Here is a 12,562-nt window from a genome sequence, read left to right on the forward strand (position 1 = left end):
TACATATTTGGTTGATTTATTCTGTGCATCTGTCTCCCTTTTACTAATGTCTCTCAGCAAGAAGACTTAAATATGGAAAATTTTTGCCATTTAGAAATTTTCTACAATGTCATAAAATCACATTACTGTGTAGGTTATTGAGCCTGGTCTTGCTATTCAGCATTCCTTAATGATGCTTTCTCCTAACCCATTTTCAACCATCCCACCCAGATCCTGACATTTGTTCCTCCAAACAGGTAGCCTCAAGCCTACATTTACGTCTTAGAGATCAGTCCTTTTCTCTAGGACTGGCATTGGCCCTGGAGGATTCATGTCAAAATAGCAGCAGGGAGATGAAGCAATTTACACATTGCTCTACCTTGTCCTTTCAAATCAGGGGCAGGTTGAAGCTTGCATTGGCAGGCTTGCCATCTGGACAGAGCTGGGGGGCATCTCCTGCTACTTTGCTTTTCATCATCAAATCCTTGCCCTCAAATGTGAATGCTATGGCGATTGTGCTTTCAAATGTCTTGATGCTGCCCCCTTTATAGGCAGCTCTGGATTTAAAAAGCAAGAAGTAAAAACAAAACCAAAATAACCTACCATGTCACTTTGGATCTGCTTGTTTTTAGAAGCTGACTAACCTAAGTATTTGAAATTCATGAAAATCAGCTCTGGGTACATCTGTTCGATTAATTCTGACCCTGGACACCTGTGTGGGAGATGCATGTCAGCATGTAATGTTCCTTGCTGAGGTGGATGGTTATTCACATTCTTGCTGCAGACATCAATTAATTTTGAAGGTCTTCACAGTGAGATTTTTATAGAAACCCAATGAGAAAAAAATATGCCTGAATTTGAGCTCTTTCTGAATTAATAGTATGGACCTATATTGGGTGGTGATTTTTGTCGTCTCTCTACTTTTACTCTTCTGCTTCTCTTTCTATCTAAACATGTTTTCTGTGTTTTTGCAGTATATCTTTCTTGGTTTGCTCCTACTCAGCCCCGCTCCCTATTGTTGGACTCATTCATATATTTTTTATTAAAGTAAGATTAATCACATATGTGCCAGAATTTCTTTTTCTCTCCCCCTTCATTACCACAAACAAATAGTATTTACCACATGCTGTGGTAAACATGAGGGCCATTTAAATACATCCTGTCCTCTGTAAGCTGACATAATTAGAAATGGATGCACTCTGTTAAAAAAAAAAATCCTGTGATTAACAAACTATAGTAATACTCCTTGAGTCCTTATTCACAAAAGAAGTTTGGGCCTCTTTCAATGTTCGGATTTCTCTACAGTATGAAATGTCAGAAATGGGCAGGTCTTGTAAAGATGCGGCCTAACTCTGGATAATTTGAGACCCAGTATATAGTGAGCTATAAAGAAAACCATCTAGTAGAATAAAATCAGGCCCTGACATAATATGACAAAAAGACATTTCTAGGGTATCATAAATATGTATGATCATACATACATGCCTTATTCTCCTTTAAAAAGGAATTGATGAAGGTCTGATTGAACTTTCACAAATATCCACTGAGGCTAATGTGAGAAGTGGCCATGTATTTCAGAATCAGTAAGCTAAAACATAGAGATACAAGAAAGAACTCCTTGGAATAGATGACCAGGTACAGCTGAGGTATCTCTTGCCACGAGGAACCCTATTTAAATCAAGATTGGGAGGTAGTGCTGTGGAGCCCTTTTTTTCTAGAGGCCAACAATTAAATCGCATGGCTTCCTTAGGGTACCACAGTCCCCTTGATTCCTGATAATGGGTGGACTAAGGAGCATTCCTTTCAAGTCCATCTAAACTCTTAATGATTTGGAGCATCTGGGAGGCTCCATTTAACTTGATGACTTTATTCTCTCTCTGGTTTTTCATTCCCTACCACTTCACTGGGTTAAAAAAATACTTTAAATGTTTGTAGAGCCCTGGCATCTCTCATGCTCCCATCTTCGGTGTTTGTTTTTCAAAATGTTGCTTGAAAAGGCATGTAGAATTCTCCTCCATTTCTTCTCAAAGAGGTTGTAGGTTTGTGACTACCAGCACAGTAAATGGGAAGGCTCCTTTGGACACCTAGGAGTCAAACACCATGGTAACTGCATGCTATTATCGAAGTACTATAACTATGTCCCAGCCTACAGAAGCCACGCCAATTATTTGCCTTCCAAAGTAACTAGATACAGATGATCCAGATGCTAGACCGAAGGGGATTTCTTGTCTTCCAGTTCTGATTCCTTTAAAATTCATTCATTCAGTTGTTTCTTTTAATCATTCATTTGTGTAAGTTGTATTTAGTACTTACCATGGGGTAAGCACTGCTGGGACTGGAGTCGCCATGCTATGTAAGAGTGTCTGCAAGGAGCTTTGGGTACAGGGAAAGAGACAGATGTGTACATAATCATCACACACATAGGCATTATGTACTTTAGAAAGGGTGTATGCAAAATGCCACGGGAACACGGAAGAATGTCACTTGTATTGATTTTGGTTGGGAGAGGGAGTGGAGAATTAAAGAAGGTTTCTCTGAAAGGTTGGGTCCTGAGGACTATAGAATATAGCAGGGTTGTACAAGCAGAGGGGATTGTAAAAGTAAAAGCATAAAGACACAAATTCTGCCTGGGCAACTTGGAGTGGCAGAGGGTGCAGAGTGGCATTATGGGAGATGAGGCTGAGAAAGTTAGGCTGGAGCAATTTGATGGAAATGGATGGACTTTATCCTGCAGACAATGTGGACCCAATGAAGAGTGTTAAACTTAGGATGATATTACCAGATCTGTTTTGTTATTATCTTACATATGACTCTGAAGAAGAAAAAATATTTTTAGCTGTGACTTATCAGGCACTGTCTATATACTTGACATATGTTGTTGCATTTTAAATCAACAACTTTCTGAAGGGTGAGCATTATTTTCCTCATTGTACAGAAGAGGAATTTGAGGCTCAGAGAAGTGAAGTAACTTGGCCAGATTGGTTGGGGGGCCATGGACTGGGACTCAAGCCTGGGCTTGTCGGCCTGACTGACTGATGTTCTTCTGCACTCCCCTGCCTCCCTTCCTGGTGAGCACACAGCGAGCATTTGATGACAATTATTTTATGAGCGGTCCCTGTTCCGACAGGCCATATGGACTATTAACTAAGCATTGCAAAAGACAGGGCTGGGAATGGTGTGGGAGGAGGGTAGAGAAGAGGGGACAGGGATGGTGGCTCCCACACCTTGTGGTGGCCCTGGTGATCTGCCAGTGATGAGGCGTGTTTCCATTCTGAAGATGCAGCATGCCCTTGCCTGGGCACAGTGACGAGCCTTTAGTCTGGCCGGCCGGCACGCGGGCTGGCCTCGGGTGGTCAGCAGGACCGCCTCTTCATCCTCTGGTTGTGGCCTGAGTGGTTTGGTGACTGGTGAGGATGGCCTGTCAGCCACTATCACCAGAAACCCTACAGGCCCCCATTTCCCCTGGAGAGTCAGTAGGAAGCCCGATGCCTCCTTAGGACTACTGATGGGTAGATATGATCAAATCCTCCCCCAATTCTAATCTGGAAATGGCATTAACTCTTTTGCTTTAGCAAGACCTGGATTCAGAACTGGGCAAATGGGAGGCAAGGAGCATTTTAAGTATCTACTGCTATCCTTCCTCCCCTGGGAGATGAGAAGGCTCTGGGCACCTGCGGCGGAAGCTCCTTCTGGGGTTCATGCAGCTGCGGGATGGAAGAGTGCTGTGGCCCGAGGTGCAGCGGGCTGTGCTGTACCAGTGGAGGTCACATCACACCAGGCACCAACACAAAGAAACGTTCTGTCTGCGGAGCGTGGCTGAAATGTGGGAACAGTCATTGTTTCTGCAGAGACTCTAAAACAAATGCACTCCGTGGGCCCAGGAGCGGGAAGTGGACGTGATGAAAGTGCCTTTTGTGGGCGCTTCTGTGGGAATCGGGTCGGGGGCGGCGTGGCCCCCGCAGTGCAGAGCGCGTCCTGGCCTTTCCCGCTGCGGCTCCCCCACTGCCTGTGGTCGCGGTGGCCATAGAAACGCGCTGGGCTCCTTCTCCACTTCCCCTCTGTGCCTCCCCTCACCAGCAAATCAAAACACAGACTGAGCAAACAAACAATAAACAGAAAACAAGCCCCGAAAACCTGGAGTTTCGAAGAAAATAGAGAACACCGGCTTCAAAGAGCCTTTTCGTTTAAATTACCTTCTAGTGCAGCGCGGAGCCGATAGAGGGCGACGTCGGCTCCCTTCAACCTTGAGCGCTGGAGCGAGGTTCTGCAGCAGTGAATGAGCTGTAACCTGATTGTAAATACTTCCAGGGCCGAGTGGAGTTTGTTCTAGTGGGGTTTTACGTGTTCTTCTTTTCTTACAAAAAAAGAAGGGGAAAAAAATTGTGCTCGGTGACGAAACGGCAGCAAGAAACAGATTCTCCAAGTACAGTCTCGCACGCTTCTCAGCTCCTTAATCCAAAACAAGTGAAGCCACAGACGAGCTTCTGTTACAGTGATGGACTCAGGGGCGTGCATGAGACCTGGGAGGCCTCTGGTGTGGCCTAATTCAGGAGGAAGCTGAGCTCTGAGCTGAGTTTCCTTGGTGTGGCAGATTGCTCGGTACCACCTCCCCGGGGCCTCCTGCGTGGGAACATCGGCACTTGCAGGGTGGCCAGTAGAGGTCAGGATGGCTGGACCCCTGGCCCTGGCAACTTCGGTGCTGTTCTAACACCTGGGCCAGTGGGTTCCAGAGTGTTTCACACACAGAGGCTTAAGACAAGGAAAGCGCTTTCAGGGGTGTGTGTGTGTGTGTGTGTGTGTGTGTGTGTAGGGGGATGGTTAATTTATAAAAAATGGTAATTTTGAATAAATGGAAACTGTAATATTGTGATATAGCCAGCATTCCAATAGGCTGGAGTTGTTTGTGTTATGAATATGGCATTTTTAAAGTTTAACCTAAGGGTGGGGCCTTGTTCCTTTGGGTCCCTCAAAGCATATCATATTCATGTTGATGTAGAGGTGCTCTGTCTGCTCTGGCCTGAGGAATCTTTTCTTTGAGTAGTTTGGCATTTTTATGGAAACTGAAGCTTGAACCTCCAAACCTTACACTGACTACTTCAAGTTTTTGCTTCCCACTGTTACCAGGGGAACCATTAGCCGAAGTCTGATACCTGTGAACGTTCTCTGTCTCTCTCTCTCTCCTCTCTCTCTCTCTCTCCCTCCCTCCTCTCTCTCTCCGTCCCTCCTCTCCCCCAACCCCCAATATAGCTTGATACAAACTCTTGAGGGCTGCTAGAATTTAAAAAAAAAAAAAAAAAAACCCTGACACTTAATTTTCCTTTTCTTAGATTCCTAAAATAAAATATTGCTTTTCGTTCTTATCCCAGTTCACACTTCAACAACCTCAGATCGGTCAAATGTATATTAAAAATGTTTTTAAAAACATAACAAATCAGAATTTATATAAATTCAAAAAAGCAAACCCATCTAAGCAAAACAGAAGCAAACCAGGATCATAAAATTCAGAGGACCCCCTCTACCATGCCCCCAAAAGAAAAACTCTATTTATAGAGCCTGAAGTAAGCCTAGCTTGGTTTTTCACATGACCCTGAGTAGGACACCTCGGTGTGGGCCCTTCTCCCTGCCTCTGCACCTTGTGCAAATGAAGACTTCCTCCCCTTATGCTGAATGGAGGATCAAGGATATTAATCATGCATTGTTCCTCTTCCAGTGATATTTGTGAGGATGAAGGAGGAAAGCAGGAGGGAAATGAGTGCTAAATATATTTTAATCACCTTTGCTGCTTTGAAAGAATTCCCACAGATAATCTTCAGCTCTTCGGCAAAAAGCAGCCTCCACCCTCGAGCCTCCCATTGTCTCTGTGTGATGTGGCACCGACCTGCAGTGTGGAAGGCTTTGCACAGTGCTCTCATTGTGTAATTAAAAGATGTTTCCTGATGCTGATGGGCCTGGGCTGGCTTGTTAGCACTGTCAGTGCAAACACAGAGACATTAAATTTAAGTGAGGGCCCGGCTAGTTTCTGGGTTGATTGGATTGTCACCGTGAGGCTCTGTTTATAGAGTGGGGCCCTTTTCCTCCCCCGCCTCTGGACTCAAGGAGCTCTGGTAGGGCTTTCAGGAGAAACCTCCCCAAGGAGCTAGCCTGGGCCAGGGTTTAAACTGAGGAAAGAAATTCTATTCTTCATCTCACTCCAGAAACTTAGGGCATAAGAATAGTGTTTTCTTTTTCCCCCAACTAATCTCAATAGATGGACTTCTAGAAGAAAACTCAAATATCCTTCTACTAAAAAAAAGTTTTGTGCTCGATGTCTCTGTCTTCATTTTGATGTCGTTGGGAGAACGTGTGTCTGCCTCCTTCTTCATTAATATATTCTGTGAAGTATGAGTCCGTTTCTTTCTATTTGTAGAACAACAGAGGCCTGCATTTCTGCTCTTATCTCATAATTCTACTTAAAATTCACAAGGAGTTAAAATATATCATTTGTATGAAAAATGAGATGGGCCATTTGGAAAATGTAATTTTAAAATATGCAACCTACACCAGCATATGATCAAAGTAATGAGTTAATTTTAATTTCTTTTTCTTGTTCACAGATGTCCTTGAAGGTTATAACGGGACGATTTTTGCGTATGGGCAGACTTCATCAGGAAAAACCCACACCATGGAGGTAAGATTACAATGTCTAATGCGAATCTCTGAGATGACTGAATGCAACTGACGTTTCCAGCAAAACTTGAGGTGCATGTGGCTTTCTTTACTGGGAAATAGAGACGGTTATGTTTGGCCAATTAATTATGTCTTTGAGAAGTTTTAAAATAGCAGTGAAAAATAAAGTCTCAGGAATTCAGTATTTTTAAAAGGCCTTTATTGATCACTTTGTGATGGTAAGAATACATTCTATTCAGAACCAATCATTGATTAGCTAAGCAGTGGTGTGAACATCATTCTGGACTTCAGCCTCAATCTAACTGGGAAAGCCTATTGGGAAAATCATTTACCTTGATGAAGGCCCCCGGGAAGGTACATCTCTTAGAATAAATGAAAAATCAGAGATTTTTAAAAGTTGGCTTATGGGCCACATTCAGCCCACAGACGTATTTTTGTTTGGCCTGCACATCATGTATATTTTTTAAATTGTAAGCAATGTTAAAAATTGGATGATTTCACACCATTCAAATTTTCCATCTTAGGTTGTTAACATTTCTAGTGCAGGGAACAGCTGCTGTCACCTAGGAGAAGTTTGGTAAAATATCTGTTAGTATTTGTGAAAATGGTGCCTGTGGTCCTGGCCCTGGCCACCCCACATATATGGGGCTGGACTCTCCATTATACTCACACCCAGCCCACTTCATGCACACTGGGGTGAAGATGAACTTATATTCGGCATCCTTCCTTATTAACTTACATACCTGCTCCCTGAAGGCACTTCAGGGTATGACCCCAGCTCCATTTGTTGGCTGTGGAACTTTGTGGCTTCAGTCTGTTTTGCAAACAAAACAGGTCTGCAGGCAAAATTGAACCCCTTTGCCTCCTCTTTTCCTTTTTTTTTTTGTTTTTAAATCACCAAATCCTATAGGGCCTTCAGGGCCTGATAATTCTTCTAAAGGTGAGACCCACCTGACAGGTGAGGAGAGGTGGTAAACATGGTTATTATAAGAAACTGCACAGAGGAAGTTTGGGGAATTCAGCAGCAGGGTAAGATGAATCCTTAATTCTTCCAGCTTAGGGTTTTTCATTTACGATGCCCTCCTGGGAATAGCACTGAGACGGCTGCTGCAGAATCGGTTTAGCTTATGAATCATTCCTATTGAAGAGGAGATTTCAAAGGCACGAGGCTAAAATCCTCAGGGCTCTGATGTTCTGCTCATACTGATTTCAAGTGTGGGTACAGTGCCGGGGATCTCATTTCTGTGGTGTTGACTCTCTTTCACCCGTTTTGCTGAAGACAAAGTGGTTCAGAGACTGCACAGATTAAAGGAAGCATGAGGTTTATTTATCACTTCTTTCTGACTAAGCAGGTCTTTCCCCTGACACCTGAGTGGCCTCAGCCCATCTCCTCCTCTCACACTCTACTGCAGAACGTCTTGGAAACGCCGGCCCTGGTATCCCCATACTCCTGCCCCGGCCCCTCGCCTTTCCCTCTCTTACTGGGCCCCCGACTCTTGACCTTGAGACTCTACAAAAGTGACAGTTCTGCATTTCCTGGGTCCCACCTAGTCCAGTAGCTGTGGACAAAAACTCCCTCATAGGTCAGATGGCACTTGAAAGAGAGATATGGTGTCTAGTGAGGAATTCAATCAGTCCGGAGGTTTTTGTTTTGTTTTTATATTACCAAACGGTATATAATACCAAACAAAAACAAACAAACAAAAGCAACCCGCATTATTTAAAATCCCCCCAAATCTCTTGGAATGCTTACAAGAGTGACCTTTTAAGCTTTGGGATTAGAAAATATAAGGTATTTGCTAAATGCCAGAAATTTAAACTGTAAGACATCAAGAGAGAGAATGCTCCCCAGTGTAACATCTTATTTCGGGAGAAGAGATGGATATAGGGTGATGGCAAAGAGCTATGCCCTGCCTTTAAACCTAATATGGGAGGCCAGGCGTGGTAGCTTATGCCTGTAATCCCAGCATGTAGGTCAGGAGTTCGAGACTAGCCTGGCTAACATGGTGAAACCCCATCCCTACTAAAAATACAAAAAACATTAGTCAGGCGCGGTGGCGCACATTTTGTAGTCCCAGCTACCTGGGAGACTGAGGCAGGAGAATCGTTTGAACTAGGGAGGCAAAGGTTGCAGTGAGCCAAGATTACAGCACTGCACTCCAGCCTGAGCAACAGAGCAAGACTCCGTCTCAAAAAATAAATAGATAAAAATAAATAAATAAAATAAAAATCCAAAAAACAAAAACTCGTATAAGAGATATTTTGCTAAACTAGAGGCTCTCAAGCCCTTTGTGTCTTACAGTGTAAACTCCACAATGCCTGCCCAGCGAGGACTCATGGGGGACCTGAAAGGAACTGGGTTCCGGACAGGTTTCACCTCTGGTTGCCTAAATTCTGTCACCTCTTCATCTTTGTCAGTTTTAAAAGGTCGATTGTAATGAGTTGCTTTTCTTTATTGTGACTTTTGCAGATCACATACCTGTGCCTACAGTTAGAAATAGTTGATGTAGATGGGAGTTTTTTCCTAGTGCCACCCACCCCCTCACTTAATCGAGTTCTTTCTGTAGGGTAATTATAGATTGGAGCAAAGGTAAGGGATATTTTCAGAGGAAGACAGAGGGAAGGAGGAGCCTCAAGCTGAAGTCACAGATACTGCAGGAGACCAAGAAATCCAGGATCCTGGAATGCGATTAAGTCAAAAAAGCCCTATACAGGGTCTGCATTCTCTGAAAGGAGGATTTTATGTATTCAAATTACACATTGTGATCTTCCAAAGGCTTTCGGAAGGGGATGTTAACTCCCTGAGTGTTCCTGAGTGGACAGAGCAGTCACATGTTAAAGCTGTTTTTCACTTTAATCCCCCTGGTTTTGGTCTGACCTCCAGTAATGACTCTATTACCTTGTATTGAGGGGAACTAACAGATAAGCCTACATAAAATTGGAAAGATTAGCTTCTCAAGATGGAGCACTTAAGGTAGGTTTTCAGTAAATATATGACTCACTGGACGGTGTTAATGCTAAGCTCGGTGGACACCGACACACAGAAGGTCCTGGGCTTGTGTTGCCCATACCCAGGGTTGGCGCTGGGGAGGACACAGGGGGTTCCAGCTCCAGCTGAGGAAAAGGGGACGGACTGTTCTTTTTGTTCAGTGTGTGATGCTGGGAAGGGCTTCTCTTGGCCCCATGCCCTACTTTGTGATCCTCTTCTGCACACTGATATAGATGGATGGAGACACTTTGTGTTTTTTCTTTCTGCCCAAAGAGACACTTGGAGGTCATCTGAATGGTACAGGCTTCCCCGTCGCCCCGCCAAGCCTGCCAAGTGATTTCGAACAAGGCTATCTGAACGCACGGTGCTCATGTACTGACGGGCTGACATCTTAAGTGTTTCAGGAAACTCTTGCCCTGCTTGGGAGGTCAAGGAGGCAACTGGGGTTGGAACAAAAAGAGTCTTGTTCAGTGGCTGGTGGCCTGGGTCTTGTTTCTTCTTTCACATGTGCTCCTAAAAGATCACATTCCATGGGAAAAGTTTGTGGATAAAATTATACAGGATGCAGTTATATAGATCTTTCTCCTATTTGCTTTCTGGGAGAAACAAGGTGATGAAGCAGTGGATTTCTTTGCTCCCCAAGTTCATCTTTGATCCTTCAGCTAAAATACACTTTCCCTGTTCTTTCTCAGTTCCTGTACCTTGTTCTCCCACTCACCTTCTCTGCCCACATCCTCTCTGCCCATTCCTAAACTTACTCATTCTTCAAGATTTGGTGTCCCTCAAGGAAGCCATCCCATATTACCCATTTATTACTGGAAATCTGGGACATTTCTAGTCTCTGAATTTCTATAGCTCTCAGCTGTTTTCCCACTTCTTACTGCCCGAAGCAACTGTGCATTGTGGGTCTGGACTGCACATCTCATCTGCAAGGGTCAGTGTAGAAGCAGTGAAGACCTCTAAGGAGCACCTCTCATACACACATACACAGACCCACCACACACCACGCACCACATTCCACCCCCCACATATATCATACACACACACAGACATATGCACACCACACACATATATACACAGACATACCATACACCACATTCCACCCCCCACATATATCATACACACACACAGACATATGCACACCACACACATATATACACCACACACCATACACCACATACCATACACCCCCACATACATTGTATACACACACAGACATATGCACACCACACACATATATACACAGACACACCATACACCACATACCATACACCCCCACATACATTGTACACACAGACATATGCACACCACACACATATATACACACGGACACATCACACACAGACATATTACACACCACATACCATACCCCACATACATTGTACACATACACAGACATATGCATACCACATACATATACACAGACACATCACACACAGATGCACCACACACCATACCTCCCACACACATCACACACACACACACATACACACACAGACACACCATGTACCACATACCCCCCACATACAGGATACACACACAGACATATGCACACCACACACATATACACAGACACATCACACACAGATGCACCACACACCATACCTCCCACACACATCACACACACACACACATAAACACACAGACACACCATATACCACATACCCCCCACATACAGGATACACACACAGACATATGCACACCACACACATATACACAGACACACCACATGCATAATATACGCACAGACACACCACACACCATATACCATACTGCTTAAATACATCATACACACAAACATATACACATCACACATATACCTACACAGACACACCACGCACCACATACCACACACCCTCCCACATACATCATACACATACAGACATATACATACCACAGACATACCTCACACCACACAAGGCCCTCACATACATCATAAACACACACAGACATATATATCACACACATACAGACACACCACACAACACATACTGCACATGCCCCCATACATCATACACACACAGACATATACACATCACACACTTGCACACACAGACATCACATACCACTCCTCCACATACATCATACATATACACACAGGTATATGCACACCACACACAAACACAGCACACACTACACATGTATACCACATGTGACCCCTACATACATCATAAACATACAGAGATGTACACCTCACACACCTACATATGGACATGCATATGACACACTATATACCACACCCCCAGCATACACACACAGACATACACACATACAGACATACCATATACCCCACACCACACATTGTATAGCATACCCCCCACATACACACACACACAGACACCACACACAGACGCTCCCACATATACATGCACACATACCGACAGACCCCACATATATACACATACAACACACACACATACCCCCATATACACACACACACACACCGCATACATCATACAGACACAGACACCACATATCACACATATACAATACACACACACCACAGAATGCCACACGCCACAAGCACTCCCACACTCGCCACACTTCCTACATTCACGCTATAGCACATGCCTGCACACATTCCGTACATCCGTCTCACACACATATATGCCCCACATCACACATACATGTTAATACTCCACGTACATCACACGCCCCCACACATGCAGACATAACCCTCACACCCTACACATGTATCACACACAGACATACACCACACACACATCACACATCCATATGCTCCCCTAACATGACAGACACACACAGACACATACACACACACACACAGGCACGCTCCACATGCCCTACATCCTCCCCTGCATACGCACACCTGCAGATTGTTTCAGCAGGCCTAGTTTACTGCACACAAAGCCCTTACCGCTCTTGGGCATCTGAGCTGGATCAAGCAGGCCAGCTGCTAGGCCTGCA

At 44.3% G+C, this 12,562-nt stretch overlaps 1 protein-coding gene across 1 annotated transcript in view; it reads left to right on the top strand.

Annotated features, from left to right (window-relative positions):
* Positions 1-12,562, top strand: part of KIF5C (kinesin family member 5C) — a 153,107-nt gene that overhangs the window by 47,634 nt on the left and 92,911 nt on the right. The window contains exon 3 of the mRNA XM_007964944.3: positions 6,573-6,646. Coding sequence (XP_007963135.1) covers positions 6,573-6,646 — 74 coding nt within the window. The remainder of the gene's footprint in view (positions 1-6,572; positions 6,647-12,562) is intronic.

Source organism: Chlorocebus sabaeus, chromosome 10 (genome assembly GCF_047675955.1).
Source record: "Chlorocebus sabaeus isolate Y175 chromosome 10, mChlSab1.0.hap1, whole genome shotgun sequence".
NCBI lineage: Eukaryota > Metazoa > Chordata > Mammalia > Primates > Cercopithecidae > Chlorocebus > Chlorocebus sabaeus.